The sequence below is a fragment of the Aythya marila genome (genome assembly GCF_965140915.1).
Source record: "Aythya marila genome assembly, chromosome: Z".
NCBI lineage: Eukaryota > Metazoa > Chordata > Aves > Anseriformes > Anatidae > Aythya > Aythya marila.
The window spans coordinates 17,682,304-17,699,070 of NC_139080.1; the positions used below are offsets into that span (position 1 = coordinate 17,682,304).

A 16,767-nucleotide genomic window follows, 5' to 3' on the forward strand; every position below is an offset into this window, starting at 1 on the left:
CAAGTATAAGTGGCCTAGCTAGTAAAGACAGATGTAAAAAAGGCATTGAGAATCTCACCCTTTTCCTTATCCTCAGTAGCCATGTTCCCCCCTGTGTCCAGTAAAGGACGGAGATTCTCCTTGGCCCTCCTTTTGCTGTTAATATATTTATAAAAACATTTTTTTTTAACCTGAACCACAGCAGCCAGGTTGAGCTCATACTGGGCTTTGGCCTTCCTGATTTCTTCTCTGCATACACTGGCAACTTCCTTGTACTGTCTCCAAGTTACTTGCCCCTTCTTCCACTGGTCATAAACTCTCTTTTTCTTCCGGTCACTCAGGAAAAGTTCCCTGTTTAGCCATGCTGGTCTTCTTCCCCACCAGCTCATCTTATGGCACACAGGGACAGCCTGCTCCTGCATCTTTCAGACTTCCTTCCTGAGGAGCTCCAGCCTTTCTGGACTTCTCTGCCCTTCAGGGCTGACTCCCAGGGGACCCTGCCTACCAGTGTCCTGAACAGTTCAAAGTCTGCCCTCAGGCAAGACTTGTCAGGCAAGACAATGTAGCAGTTTTACTGACCCCCTCCTGACTTCACAAAGAATAGAGAACTCTACAATTTCATGGTCACTCTGCCCAAGACAACTCCCTGCCACCACATCTCCCACCAGTCCTTCTCTGTTCGTGAACAGCAGGTCTAGCAGAGCTCCCCCTCCGGTAGGCTCACTAACCTACTGCTGAGTCAGCAAGCTGTCTTCCATGCACTCCAGGAACCTCCTAGACTGCTTCCTCAGGGCTGTACTGTATTTCCAGAACATGTCCAGAAAGTTAAAGTCCCTAGAGCTAGAGGATGGTGAATAAGTCCATTTCTTTTGACTCTTTATCCATGGTTTCTTGTCCCACACAGCTTTCTTGTGACAAACTAGTTTATTGGATTTGTGCATTATTGAAAGTTAAATTAACCCCATACAATGTTTCTGTAATTTCTGTACAAAATCTCTGTACATAACATCAAGGTCACAGGAAACTTGATTCTTGCAATTCTGTATTTGAATGTGTTTTAAGTCTCCTACTAGTATAATAATACATTTTATTTTGTTTGCCCTCTAGATTTCTTGTTTTCTTTTTGGTTTTTGCCTTAAAAAAAATGCAAAGGAAAATTGAGAGTTGAAAAATGAAATCCAACAAAAACCCACATTTGACAGCCAGTCGATTTTTACACATCATCTTTTCCATATGCTTCTGTGTCTCATGGCATGGACTTCTGGATTTAACAGCATTTTTATGTTTCATCCAATCTGTAGGCAGGCACATGTTTTTTCACAAAATATCTTTTGTAGAATGCTTGGCAGTTTGAAACTTAATGGAAAGTTAGACTGGGGGCCATTATCTAAGCGGCGTTCAGAACTGCACATACTGACAATACTGGCATTGTACTCTGCCTGAAACTGTGAGAGTCCTGCCTTTCTCAGCTCATAAAGGAGCATCTTTTATTGCATGATTAATGCTGCCACTGAAAAATATTGTTTATCAGCAAATGGGCAACTTAAGGGTTTTATGCTTAAAAGAAACCATATTTTTTCAGACATAGCAGAGCAGCTATGTTTCACATCTTGTGAAACATGATGGCCTATGTTTGTGTGTCAAACATTTTGTGTTTGAGATCATGTCTGCTTCCCACGGCTGGTCATAAATCCTGACAATTAGCACAGGCATCATGTCCAAGTGAACAACCTCAGTGGTTTAGTTGCCGAGTAGCAGAAGTTCAGTATTGTTTAATGGTCCTGATGCCAGAAATTCATGTAGCCATGGCTTGCCTCAGTTTCAGTCACATTGTTTGAGATTCGCCTCTGCACTCATCTGGTAGAAAATTGTGTACTCTTCCTCTGTAAGTCTCAGAACAGATTTCATAGATCCTATCTGCTGCCTGTTACCATGTCATGCTCTCACAGAGGAATCAATATGCAGAATACAGTTACCTGATCTGTGGTGCTTACAGTGGCAAAATAGTCACTGAGTGTTGCTTTGAAGTAGAGAAGTCAGACTTTTCTCTTCTCTGATATTTCCCATGTAACTGAGAGCAAAGCTTTATGAAGGCCCACCAGAATTTAATAAGTAGCATATGACTACCTGAAAAAGATACTGACAGTAGTACTAAATCACCTGATACCTCTTCTATTCAGAAAAACAGAAAGATTTTCATGTAACTTTCTGGGAAGGATTACAGTTCCCAAGTCCTTCTCTGAGGCTTATGAATCTTGGATGGCTGAGATTTTCCTATGTTGTTTTTAACAAAGGTTCATACAAACATCAAGTGTTTTTCATTTAAAGTTCTACTAGCTGCCTGCAAATTCTTAGTTGCTTGAATACAAGGCCAGGGCTACATGGATGGTGTTTCATTGTTCACTTAGCTCAAGTGGAAAATGGCTTAACCATATTAATCAAACATTCCAAACATATTTACCATCAGCCCGAGGTCAAATCTGGTCAGTTTTAGCCCAGAAATATTTCTTGGAAAAGTTCTGAGACATGATCTTAAAATGGAAACGTTTTCTCCTACTTAATGGTAATATTTAACACAGATCTTAATTTCTGTATTTGTTATCAAAATCTATGGCAAGATATATTAATGATGTTACCTTTTATCATCATTTGAGCATTGTCATTACACTAGTCAGATTTTTTCAGATTAAAACTCATTTATTTTAAAACTTTTTTTTTTCTTTTTTTTTTTTTTTTTCTTTTTAATAGCAACAAAAGACCAGCAAGCAGCCTCTTTTGAAATGGAAATGTCTCAAGCTGGTTTCAGTGCTCATTATTCTCAGGTAAACAAGCTGTTTGAAAATAAAAGTACTTTTGCAAAGTAGACTTCTTTTGCTGATGGCATGAATTTGGAACAAGTATTTAGAATTCGTTGTACAGTCCTGTTACTTGTTTGCTGATAGATATTTTGGAGTTTCCTGTAATCTAGCATTTTGTAAAATGTACTTAAAGAATGATTATAAACAATGAATGCATAAGAAAATGAGTACCATCTTCACATGAGCTATAAATTTAACAGTCCCGTAGCATTTTTCTATCAGAGAAATATTCTATAATATGCTAACTATAAAACTGTTCTCTATAAATACTAATATATAAATTGTTTTTGTATTGCATTGGTGAAATGTAGACAAGAAGATATGCATGTAAGGGATTGTGGTGGTTTTACTCTGTACATATATTTTATTTTTGTAATTGTAATGGATATTATCTCCATTACCAGTAACACAACATATTCTTAGTTCTGTTAATACATCGAATACATGAATTCTCAGGGAGTGAACTCATTAAACTGGGTTGCAAAAATCCCTGGGAATATTTATTAGCTGAAAATGACTCCCTGCATCTTTTTTTTTTTTTAAATCAATAGTACTCATTATGATGGTAGACTCAGTGTACGCAATTAAAATAGAATCTTATCATAAGATCAAAGGAACCGGGAAGAGTTAAGTTTTAAAGATGTGAAAAAGTAGTAACAATTGAAAAGGCCACGATAGGAAAGTAACTGAACTGAGCAGACTCTGAGCAATCCAAGACAAACTGACATACATAGGAAAACTTTCAGTATGGCTGCATATGGCTCAGCATATCACTGGTAAAACGAATAATAAATGCCCTTCATTGAAATTTAACATACTTACTTGCAGAAATACTCTCCATCCATTTTCACTCTCTGCACTGTAAAATTGTATACTATACTTCAGATGATGTACTATACCTTAGAAACAGGTGTTAGTCAACCCAGGAAAGATTTATAAGGTTATATATTTGGTAGAGCATATGCTTGAAGTTACCAAAGAACTGACCTATAGTCATCAAAACCTCACTAAAGAAGTTGGTCCTCAGACCTTGCTACCTTTACAGCATCTGGTGTCTCTTTTATCCAGAAGACTACATTCATCCCTTCAGGCAAGAAAGGTCAGCAAAGCATTTGTCATTGACAAAAAGCACTTTTCAGATAGTCACAGGCTCAACAGAGAATGGTTTAACTTTCTGAAAGTTTATCTGTGGACTCTATTTAGGTGTGGTATTCTCTGATTACCTTTGCTAAATCTCTTTCATCTCTCTGTGCTGTGTGTCTCGGTGGGCTAAAGTTGTACGAGCTCTGTTTCATGAATAGATACTTTTCCTGAACAGCTCCTGATTTTGTTTTGTTTTCTCTAATTTTGCATTTTTAACAAATACTGAGATTGTGTGGGGCCCATAATCTAGTAAGAAAATCAGGGCTGAATCATGTAAGTATACAGAAAGCATTACCTAAATGTGGGCATCATGATCAATGAATGTCTGAAGAAGATCCACATAAAGAAAAGGCTTTTGTTTTTCTCTGCAAAAGGATTGGATCATGCTTGGGGCAGTCGGAGCATATGACTGGAATGGTACGGTGCTCATGGTGAAGGACAGTGGTATTTCAATACCAACTAATGACACTTTTCGTGACAGATTTTCAGAAAAAAATGAACCTCTTGCAGCCTATCTAGGTAAGAGAATTAGTCCATCTTGTAACATTTATTGATAAATGCTACAAGTGCTCTCTAAAATCTCATTCATAAGGATTCTCTTACAGAGTAAGAGAATTCTCTTACAGAGTAAGAGAATAAGGAAATATTTATATGTGTATATCTAGGAGCCTGAGAGAATGTATAATTTATGGATGTGTCTTTTGTATGATTTTGTTGTGTTGTGTTTGTTTTTTTTTTTAAATCACTACTTCTACCATCAAAAAAATAGTCCAAACACTTGCAGCCCTAAGCATATCTAGACTTTTTCCAATAGAGATGTCTAATCTGTTCAGAGATTTCAAAGATTCCCCTAGCACCATTTTCAAATTTTTCTCTGCCTTCATACTTAAAAATTTTGATACAATATCGAATCTAAATCTTATTTGCTTAAAATTAAGCTATCTTCTTACACTTGGTGGACAAGAACAAGAGTTTACTGCCATCCTTTTTATATAATGTTTTACGTATTGGCAAGCTCTTCTTTTCCTCTGAGCCTTTTCAACCAAAAACCATCTCAGTGGCCTTGCTCATTCCTGTCTCTGCTTGCTCTCTGTTACCTCCTCTCATGTAATACATATCTCAATGATGAGGAGTCAACACTAGAATCATGTAATCTTTTTCCCTAAGTACATTTTTCCCTTCTTTACAGACTCTATTAGCTGTTTTTTTTATGTCCAATTTGGTCACTTCAAATTTAGACACTATTCTCCACAATACTTGCAACCCTACTGCAATTTTTATTTATCTGCAAATTTTATAAGTCTTTTTCTGCTCAAGTTGTTTTATTGTTGTTAATATTCAACAGAGCTATGTTCAAAATGCCTCCAGAATCACACCATCAGTTTGGCAGTGAGCCAGTGACAACTGTTCTTTTCACCCAGCTATTCACCTGTTATTTAGTCTGTGCCATCATTTTCTTACAACTATGTAACAATAGCAAAGCGAACATTATAAAAAATTATTCAGTTTAGACTCACCAGCCTGTGAACAGGTTTAATGACACACTGGTGCTCATGACTGTGAACCTGTAGGCAAATACACATCCAGTGTATTTTCTTTTACTCTGCTATTGTTCTCTAGCACAATTAAGTGTAAATATCTGTTTGCAGAATCTTGCCTTAAAAAGGTTCTGAATCACAGCAGTTATTCCTGATGCATTCGGTATGTACTACATCTTGAATTCTTTCTGCTTCCTAGGCTATACTGTGAATTCAGCATTGACACCTGGAGGTGTGCTGTATATAACAGGACAGCCACGATACAATCACACTGGCCAAGTTATCATTTATAAAATGGAGGGAAAAGAGGTGCAAGTACTTCAGAGGTTAAAAGGAGAACAAGTAAGTATGCATTCATGATTTACATGTGAGAGGAATATGGCATGAGACATAGAAATAGTGATTTAAATGACAAAACTCTGTATCAAAAAAAAGCAAATAAAACTGTAAGTTGTAATCAGAAAGGTTACAAGATCAGAACTAAAAGTTAGGTGAATGCTGTGGTGTAATATGTAATAGAAAGTAGGCTTGTAGGCTTGTTAGAGAACACTGGAAATCTTCTCTATTTGGGGTAAGTCTTCACAGATGTCAAAGTGGTTGTAGCCATCTCTGCACTGGCAATTTTCTGTCTGCTGCATGAAAAGGGTACACTGTTGGCAAGAAACAGGTGTGATAAGCAGGGTTCTGTGAGTGGGCATCATCTGGAATACCATAAAATATTGAACAGCTGCTCATTACATTCAGTAGCAGCTGCTCCTGAAGGAAAAGACTATCGTGTAACTACATAATAAAAGGTGATAGTACAATACAATGCACAAACAAGTTGAAAAAGACCTTCCTACTCCAGTCTCTTCAGGCTGCAGTACAAGCTTCGTTCAGAACAACTCAGGTTACCTAATACTCATCTTCAGTAGCTGGTGTTCGCAGCTCGGCTAATCAATCTTGGACACTTTTAGAGTCAATGAAGGAAAGAAGGCATTTTTGAGGTTTGAGTGATTTGTCCTACCTGAAGCATTTTCTGTTGAATAAGATGCATCCAGCACTACAAAGGACTGCTTTTCTTGTTAAGTGTAAAGGAAATCAAGGGTGTCTAGCTTAGCTGTAAAATAAATGTCAGATGAATTACACAGCTTGCGCGTAAACTATGAGTGAATCTAGCTCTTTGTGTAAATCTTGTTCCTCTTTATTCAGCAGCAACCTGGGAATTTTGGATAGTGCCTGTACTAGCTAAGAACTTTTATTTATCTTCCTACCTTTTTCCCCTCATGAGCCTATGACCATTGATTTTTCTCTTTCTATTTATTACTGTTGGGACTAACTGCCCCAAGACACATCTATTAAAGTGCTGTCTCATCTGAGAGGTTCCAATCTCCTTAGCAGATAAGAGGCCCCTTTTGTACTTTTCAAATCCAACAAAGTTGGAAATTGGATGGACCACCCTTAAATAAATAAATAAATAAATAAATAAATAAATAAATAAATTTCTTACAATGAACCCTAAAGCAGAAATAAGCTTCAAAAACATGCTGACCAGAAGGATCTTCTAGGTAGCAAAGAAAACTTCTGCATAATAGTAGTATTTGTCATTGTTGTAATCAACTGTAAAACAGTTGTAAAACAGGTCTTTCAGTAAGGAGTTGTTGCATCATGCTACTGACTCTGCATCTGATTTATACCTTCTATTTTTCTGCAGATTGGCTCATACTTTGGGGGTGTTATTACCACAGTTGACATCAACAGGGACTCTTTCACAGACCTTCTTCTTGTTGGAGCTCCTATGTATATGGGAACTGAAAAAGAGGAGCAGGGGAAAGTGTATGTGTACGCTCTGAACAAGGTAAGGATAATGTTTATTGAACAGAAACAGAATGTGCTCCCTTCTTTCTTCATATCCTTATTTTAATGTAATATGATAATTTGAGTTGGAGATGATCAGTTGAAAACAGAGAAACATTTTTTTTGACAACTGAGAGTATGACACAGTATACTTTTTGAAAACTTTCTTCTCACCTTTTTTCTAATGGAGTATTTTATACAGATAAGCACTATATCCTCTAAAGTGCAATACGGAATTTTTGTAACATTATAATTTCCATAATATGGAAAAATTGTAACATTAATTTTCTATCATATTTTCTTCCTGCTGTCGCATACTAGAGAATAGTGGGGGGACTCATCTATCTTAAAACTATGTGTTTCAATGTTCTTATGATTAAATTACCAACCCAGAAATAAACCCCATACATTCAAGAGCTTTTAAGTATGTCACAGATAGATTAAGCAGTACATCAGATACAGTTGATTTTCTTAATTTGATAAATCCCTCCATCCCAATGTCTGTATATACTTTTTCTTTTTTTCATCTTTTTTCTTTTCTTTTGGTCCAGCATCATTGTATATTGTTATAACAGTTATCAAAGTAGGTCCTAAAAACAATGATCTCCTAACATACTATGGCAGGAAAAGGGTCTGAAGAGGCTGGATCTGTGTGACAAGGAACTATTCCAGTTTCTACATGCATGTTGCTAACAACAAATTGATGGTGGGTGAATAGATTTGGCAAGAAAACAAGAATTCAGTGTCCTCTAATAATGCAAGGGTTTGAAATTTGTTTTTCCTGTTACTATTTTTATCCATCTCCAAAAAAAAAAGGAGGTGCAGCAACTGCTTGCTGCTACTACTCTCTAATATGTAGCTCCTGGGGAATCTCTTGGAAAGATGGGTTACATGTCATACTATTTGTGTGGTTCTGGTTTAAGATTCATGCACACTAGACACAGGTCACCAGAAGAGTACATACGTGAGCATGCAGTATGTGCGTGCTGAAGATAGAATTCAGTCTATGTAAGACAAATCCTTTGTTCTGGAATAGCAGTATTGCCATCTGTAATTCATCAGAAACTTGGCTTACTTCTCAAATTAAAGACTGCCTTTGGAAGAAATCTTTATGCTATCTTAAAAATGAAGTAGTTTACTTATAATAACATCCAAATATTGTTATAAAACTATGCTTTTCCTGTAAACACATAACTTTTGCATAAGAACAAGCATAACATATATTTGAGGATCTAGACGGAGAAAGAGAGGGAGTGAGGGTATTTCACAAACACTGCTTAAAAATAGCATAGTTATAGGATCAGTTTCTGCAGTGCTCTCATTCATTATGAATAGGATGTAATTGTTTTATTTCTCACTAGTTTGTCTTCTGTACAAGAGCTCTTAAAAACCTGCATAGCTCTGGAAAACCTGCATAGCTCATGGAAATCCACAAACTCTAAATCTTTTCCTTCACAGACAAAGTTTGAATATCAGATGAGTCTTGAACCTGTAAAGCAAACATGCTGTTCGCCGTTAAAACACGACACCTGCAAAGTTCTTAAAAATGAGCCTTGTGGTGCACGCTTTGGGACTGCGATTGCTGCAGTGAAGGACCTCAACCTTGATGGATATAATGATATTGTAATAGGATCTCCTTTAGAGGATGATCATCGGGGAGCTGTTTATATTTATCATGGCCGTGGCAACACAATCAATAAAAAATATACACAGGTATGAAGTAAAACTTTACAGGTCAACAAGTGCTATAATATGCAGCATAATTCCATTTCTGCATGTCTTTGCAATGCAGAATCAAATTATGACTTCACCTGTCATAAGAGCTTCTGTTTTAAAATGTTCCATACTTTTAAAAAGTCTGATTTAACCAAATTTGACTATAGTATTGCTAGAAAATATATTTGCATGTCTTTGTTAGAAACCTTCTGAAATATTCTGTATTCTGTAATTCTGAAAATGGATAGTGTGTTTTTAAGTGTTACCATGGTAACCTTTTTAGGAGTATTGTAAAGAAAATTTAAAAGATTTAAAGTTTAAAAGCCATCCAACTGCCAACAAATGCATCTTGGATATTCTTATAAAATGCATCAGTATGCACTGAATAAGCCTCCTAATGCTTTTCACAGCGTATTGCATCAGGTGGAGATGGGGAGACGGTTAAATTTTTTGGCCAGTCTGTGCATGGAGAAATGGATTTGAACAATGATGGGCTGATTGATGTCACTATTGGAGGCCTTGGTGGGGCTGCCCTCTTCTGGTAAGGATGCTCACAGCAGCTGTCAGGCTAGAAAATAATTTGTCTTGTGGTATCTATGTAGCTTACATGCACTACAGCTTCAACTATTGTGAGAATACAAGTTTCAACAAGTTTCATCTCATACTTTGGTTATAAATCTTCATAGTTTCATGTCTCTCTGGAGGAAATATAAAAGTTTATAGATAGTAGTAATAAATATAGGAATGTTTTAGAAACCTTGTTAGCCAAGTATGAAGACCCTGTCCTGCTACATCATATTCAAAATAGAAACTGATTCCACTCATGGCAATAAGTAAAATTAAATAATAATTTAAAAAAAAAAAAGAAAAAGAAAAAAGAAAAAAAATCTCTTTTATACACTATATTGTATATTGTTTTATTACCAGTATGATGGACAGCTTCAAATGTAAAGCGTTCATTGAGAAAACTCATTTGACATACTCACCTTTTAGCAAAAATGGAAACAAAGTTAGGACATAAAACAATTCAGCTAAAAACTTGAGAGTTTTAGAGAATTTCTCTCATTTCACAGCTTACAGAGGACTCCTTAGCAAAGTCATTTTTCTGATTTTGTTTTACTGACTTCTAGCTCTTACAGCCTAACATAGAAGAATGTCACAGAAACTATTAATAATCTTTAAATACATTCTGTTGTGCTGTGTTACACTCCTTTCCTCCTTTACCTTTTTGCCTGTTGCATTGTCTTGCCCAGATGTTCTGCAAAATTAGTAGGGCGCCTCTCAGTATAGAAGAGAATGCATCAAAGTCTTTGTAGGATCAGGATCTGAAACTGTACAATGATTAGGAAGGAAACTCAGTATTACTAACTTCAGCATTTGAAGAGTTATGGGAAACATTTCCCCAGGAAAAAAAAAAAAAATCAGAAGCTGGACTGTGATCTCATAATATTTCCTGATTTATATTTTCTGTTCTTAATTTTGGTGACATTATAAAGCTTTTACTTAGGATAATGACAGTTAAGTTCTCTTTGTATTTTTATAAAAGCTGGGAATCCTTTGTAACCCATCTCTTCTTTGGTACACAAAATGCCCAATATTCACATTAAAGACTTTAAAAATTTGTCCAGGGAGAACTTATTTTCTGTAAGTTTGTTGCCATTTGTTTCAATGGATATCTGATCTTTTTTAAATCTTGGTATTAGCAAAAGAATCTTTCTCACTTCAAACTTGGCCTATAACGCTTACAGTAGCTTTTGGTTCTCTATATTATTATAATTTATTGGTCTGTTAGCATTGGATTGAATTCACAAGTTTGCATGTGAGCATCAAAAGTCTCTGTTCCAAAGATATAAATTCTTTAAAATATGTTTCTGATGAGCAAGGATGCCACAGAAATCCCTCTTTTTCTCAGTGAGTTGTAGAGTCCAGGGTGCTTAAAAGCTCCATGGTCAGGTCAGCAGGGCTTAGCAAGACATTAAGCTATCTAACCATAGTAAGTATGAGGTAAAATAATTTTGATTAAAATTCTTTGATACAAGCTTAAATTAATTTCTGTTGCTTCATATTTGCCATTGGCCGTAGGCATTTTTCTTTATACAGAGAAGTTTGGCTTTCTCTTTGACCCAGACCAGTGCTGGCTAAGCAGTCCCACTGCTTTCTGCTCTCCTTCCAAATGTTTGTGCAGCCGTGCAATGAGATAGCCCAGGATCTCATCTAACGGGAGCAAAGGTCACCCATCCCCTCCCACCCTTTATTTTCCTTATTTGTTTCTTTAACTTTGACCTGTTCCTCAGCCTTTGATGCAGCTGCATCAAAGGTTTTGCCATTTAAAGTGACCCAGGAAGAGGAAAAGCTGAGCCCTTCCAGCAAGAGATGACCATGAGAAGTAAGAGTAAGGGCGTAAGGGCCCATAAGGGCAAAAGTGAGGATTGTCCATGCTGCTCAAGCGCTGCTGTTCCCAGGGCCTGCATTCTGCTGGCTGGTGGCCACAGCTCCTGACTTTTCCCTCCCAGCAGCCCAATACCATACACCTGCCCCTGTCCCTACATTTTCTGGGAGCGGGACTCATCTGCTCTTTCACTGTCATGTTTAGATCACACATCTGAAGAAAGCTATTCTGCCAGCTACATTTTTTCCTAATTTAGTACACTGACATACTTGAGGCTGGTGTCTTCAGGCCAAAAAGGAACTGGCTCAAAGCAAAGGTAGAGGTGTTGCAGGGGATGGGGGTAAAGGGGAGTTAAAGGTGCAGCAAATTCCTCAGCCCATTTATCAACACACACCCTAACATGACACTCTACCGTCTAGCTCTTGTGTAATAACTTGTTCATCTGTCATTGCACTTGAGAATGGGTATGGGTCTTCAGTCTCTTTTGAAAAGAGTGTTGCTTAAATGATTTTAAAATCTTTCCTTTCATCTGTTATGTATTCTGAAACACATAGAGCACTCAGTAGAAGCCCTTTGACCACTTTCTCCTTAATGTATTATTTACTGGTACTATGTAGAGAGTGTATAGTTAATTAATTGTTTAGATTGTGATATATGTGTATTTTAATGTTCAATGTTGCAAATTTTATTAGTTCATTAATATAAGTTTTAAAAGTTGCTGCTATTATTTTCAAGGTGCTTTGTCTCTTTTTTTTGTGTATGTGTGTGTTTGTTAAGGTCTCGTGATGTGGCTGAAGTAAATGTTTCCATGCAGTTTATACCCAAAAGCATCAATATCCAACAGCAAAACTGTCAGATAAATAAAAGAAAAACAATATGTATAAATGCCACAATTTGTTTTAAGACCAGACTAAAATCAAAGGAAGATATATTTGAATCAAGTAAGTAGACAAGCACTGAGTTACGGAATCTTTCCATTATAAAGCTACTATGCTCACATTAATTTATTTCCCACAAAATGGAATGCAACTCTCTTTTAAATTTACTATTCAAAGCATATTTATGATACTGGGAAATAAAGAATGTGTAGAGGTAAAATTTTGCTGAATATTAATTCTCAACTTCCTTTGCAGATCTGCAGTATTGGATTATTCTTGACTCACAAAGACAAATATCTCGAAGCTTGTTCACAGAAACCCATGAGAGGAAAATGCAAAAAAATATAACTGTCAAAGGGTCAGAATGTATTAAACATAACTTCTACATGTTGGCAAGTAAATCATTTAAAGTGGCTATATTTTTCTCAAGTTGATATTGTAATGATCCAAATGTATTCAGTTAATTGCAAAAAAAAAAATCAGCATCCAAAATTAATCTTAAAAGTATGCATAAAATGCATTTACTATTTATATATTTATTCTTTATATACATATATATATGTATATATGTATTTATATACATATAAATACATATTTATAATATATATAACATTTATTATAAATATATAATTATATAATATATAATATATTTATAATAAATATATATTATAAGATATAAATATATATGTATTTATATATATGTATACGTATATATACATATGTATGTGTATATGTATGTATATATATATAAATATATATATAAATTTATATATACGTATATAAATAAATGAACTATTTATTTTTGTATGTGGTCTATTTAACTTTGTCTCTGTTATGGGTATGTCTTAAGAAAAAGCAAAACATATTTAGTTGAATTAAGCAACTTAAACTTGTTAATAGTTCAGGTGCTTTCAAAACTCTGCAGGAGTATGTGGGCTAGAATTTTAATATGCATATTGCTGCTATTTATTCTAATAAAAAAGTAATCAAAAACTCCTAAATTAAGTATGTCATAGAGAATACTAATTCACTGTAAAGGTAGAAATGTAATTAGCAAATATGGATATGAAATTGCTCAGATTGTAACTAATACACAGAGTGAATAGAGGTGTATATTATAAGCTCCCCCGATTTAAAACATGTACCAACTTCACAGTTGTATCATAATTCAAAACTAATGATAAATGATGGCTAGCATTTTCTTGAATATGCAGTATGTTTCCTAGCAGCAGGTCCCAGTTTGACTTCACATAACGTGATATGACTGCTGTTTGTCTTACTGATTTTTTAAACACAACTAAAAAGGAAAGTGTACAAGTTGACATTTCTGACATATTCTTTAATGCAACCGTTTTGGAAATGCTCTGGCTATGTGACATTTTTACGACAAGCTGAGATACACAAAAACATTAGTAGGTATTTATAAGGATTGGCTTGTACATTAAATGTGTTGCGAATATTCAAATGCTTCTCTAGCAAGTATGAAGTGTGACTGAAAAATATTTTACCTTAGCATTTGGTTTGCTTTTTTATCTTCCTTTACTGGCTTAGATGTTAATGTGAATGTTCATAACAGCAATTTTGTTTTCTTTATGTTCTAGGATAAACCTGATTTTCAGGACTCTGTAAAGGTTTTGCTGGAGTTCAATTTTTCTGATCCAGAGAGTGGACCTGTTCTTGACAGCGATCTGCCAAATTCAATATCTGAATATGTAAGTCAGCAAGATTCTGTATTAATAAGCAGAATATTTAAAATAAAATTAATAGCCCATACAAGACCTGAAAGTATTGTCCACAAATTGACTAAAGAGGGAGGGTTGTTAAGCCTGTCCAGAAGATGTTTACTCTAAATGAGTCTTCAGGAGTGAATGAGCTTTGGAACCAGCCTGTGGTTTTATAGCTGTCCAGAGTTAACTGAAGATAGAAGAGTACAAGCAATTTTATTGTCTTTTTTTTTGTCTTTTTTTTTTTTCTTTTTTTTTTTTTTTTTTAACATAGATTGAGCAGGGGAATATTAGTCACATATTTTGATGGTGCTTGGCATCATTGATGCTTTTAGTATTGTTTCTTCTTCTAACCTGGATGAATCACTTAAAACAGAATAAGTAGGAAAGTTGTGTTTTACCTGCACGTTTTACAGGATATTGGCATGTTGAACTGATTAACTTCTTTGACTGTCAGACAGAAGACCTAATATAAAATTAGATAAGGAAATAAAATGCAAGTATATAATTTTAATAATATAATAAAATTGAGAATAAAAATACTATTGTTGCAGATTCCTTTCACAAAAGATTGTGGAGCCAAAAATAAATGCATTTCAGATCTTGTTCTGAATGTAAAAGCAAGCATAGCTGGAGACAGGTAACTACACTGGGTTTATTGTATTGCTTGATATTTGTACAAAATTTGTATGTCAATTATAATATCTTTAGTCTGGTAAAATAAAGTTGTGGTATCATTTTCAAATCAGAAACAATAAGAGTCTGGACACTGAAAGATGTTCCTTTCTATTTTTAAGAACATATCCGAAATTTAACATGTCTAACAATCATACATTATTTTACAGCTCTTCTCCATTCATTGTAAAGTCACGCAATGATAAGTTCACCATCCAGCTCTCCATCAAGAATAAAAAAGACAGTGCCTATAATACCAGAGCTTTGGTCCAGTATTCTCCAAATATTATTTTTGCTGGCATTGAGGTAGGAATTTTACACATTTCTCATAACTTATTGCTAGGGAGATCTGAGGAATTCTTTGTATCAAGACTTCATTTCACTGTTCTGACACCATCTCAGTTGATTGTAACAGATTCATTTAGAGTGCTATCCTTGCTTACATCTCTAAAAGAATGCATTTATTTTGACCTGACTATGGCATAAACCTCTGTTAATGACTGACACATTTCACAATGCCACTTAGACAGTAAGTGGCTGCATATCAGATGAACGTTAGAATCATGAATCATCTCTACATCTCTCTCTAGATCCAGAAATGCCTCATTATTCATCAGAATGGCTCCTGTGCCTCCAGAATTCTCCTTTTGCACTGTCTTGGTAGGGAGGCATAATTACTGCCTGCCTTATCACAGCTTCAGATAGCATCTTCAAGCTATCTGCTTCTGCATTCCTCAGTAGAAGCTATGAATTCACCATAGCTCAGGTGGAAATCATTTGAGAGGTTTGTTTTCAGTCAGCAATCCAGATGTTGCACACTGAGAGAAGGCAGCTGACAGCTGAATGACGTTTTTATTGCTAAGTTCAGAATACATTTACAAAATTATGTGTAAAATCTGTGTACTTATATCCGTGTTGATCTATTAGACCCCATGACTAATTTGGGTAATGTCCAGCTTTTATATAATAAGTACTAAAGTTCAATAATGGAAAATAATTGATGCAGATGTTCCTTTATGGAAATTGTTTTGCAGAACTTGTCCTCCTGATTCTGTCACAACTCAGTTAAGGCTTTGACTCTGATGATATTTTAATAATGAAAAATGACAATGCTATATATGTTTTATAGCCCCTTGATGCTTAGTCAAAATTTAGGAGTTTGCACATGGTTATAATTTCACTTTCTTGTTTTTTAGGATATACAGAAAGATAGTTGTGAATCTAATCACAACATCACCTGTAAAGTGGGATATCCATTTCTAAAAACTGCAGAAGAGGTAAAAATTTCTCCCACATGCACAATTTCCTTGCTTCATGTTATTCTAAATACAGGCCAGTTGCTATCACTTCTGAATTTCTTTTGTCATGCATTCACCCAAACACCTGTCTATGCACATTTCCTAAGCTGTCTTCAACATGAATTTCTCTGATAGCACTGTTCTCTGTGGCAAAATCAGAAGGCAGAGATGCATAGCAAGTACACTGAGTCAGACATGAAAATATCTTTGGTACCTATACAGGCAGCTGTGGCATGTGAGGAGGTAAAAAGTGCATACTGCCATGAATGACACTAACAGAAGGCAAGAGCACACCTAGCTAGAAGGATCTGTCTCCAAATGCATAGGATATTGTTTTGGATGTGTTATAGAAAATATACTAAGACAACAGACACTGTGACTTTCCACAGATTTGAGCCTATGACTTCAGTAATTTCATATAAAAAATGTAACCAGCTGTTTGAAAAGAGAGTAAGCTGGCATGTGGAGATGCTAACCTGGATCTGCCAAAGCTAAGCATCAAGGTTTCACCCCCGCTCAGTGGAGACCGAGAGGCTTTTCCAGCAAGCGGTCCACTTATAATCAAGTACCAGTTTGAATCTCTCTAGTGATGAGTCTGTATCTTCAGCTAGGAAAGAGAAGGAGTTTTAGCTGAACTTAGCCTTTTAAAATATACATCTAAGCCTCACTGAAGTAGTCTAATATTGATCTGAGAAATACCATATTGCAAGAAAGCAAGACAAACTCTTTCCTG

At 35.5% G+C, this 16,767-nt stretch overlaps 1 protein-coding gene across 1 annotated transcript in view; it reads left to right on the forward strand.

Moving 5' to 3' along the window:
* ITGA1 (integrin subunit alpha 1) overlaps positions 1 to 16,767 on the forward strand; it is a 78,366-nt gene that overhangs the window by 47,439 nt on the left and 14,160 nt on the right. Inside the window, exons 10-21 of the mRNA XM_082783749.1 lie at positions 2,728 to 2,801; positions 4,355 to 4,499; positions 5,718 to 5,860; positions 7,212 to 7,355; positions 8,813 to 9,067; positions 9,481 to 9,611; positions 12,237 to 12,400; positions 12,593 to 12,729; positions 13,939 to 14,049; positions 14,616 to 14,701; positions 14,907 to 15,042; positions 15,933 to 16,013. Coding sequence (XP_082639875.1) covers positions 2,728 to 2,801; positions 4,355 to 4,499; positions 5,718 to 5,860; positions 7,212 to 7,355; positions 8,813 to 9,067; positions 9,481 to 9,611; positions 12,237 to 12,400; positions 12,593 to 12,729; positions 13,939 to 14,049; positions 14,616 to 14,701; positions 14,907 to 15,042; positions 15,933 to 16,013 — 1,607 coding nt within the window. The remainder of the gene's footprint in view (positions 1 to 2,727; positions 2,802 to 4,354; positions 4,500 to 5,717; positions 5,861 to 7,211; positions 7,356 to 8,812; positions 9,068 to 9,480; positions 9,612 to 12,236; positions 12,401 to 12,592; positions 12,730 to 13,938; positions 14,050 to 14,615; positions 14,702 to 14,906; positions 15,043 to 15,932; positions 16,014 to 16,767) is intronic.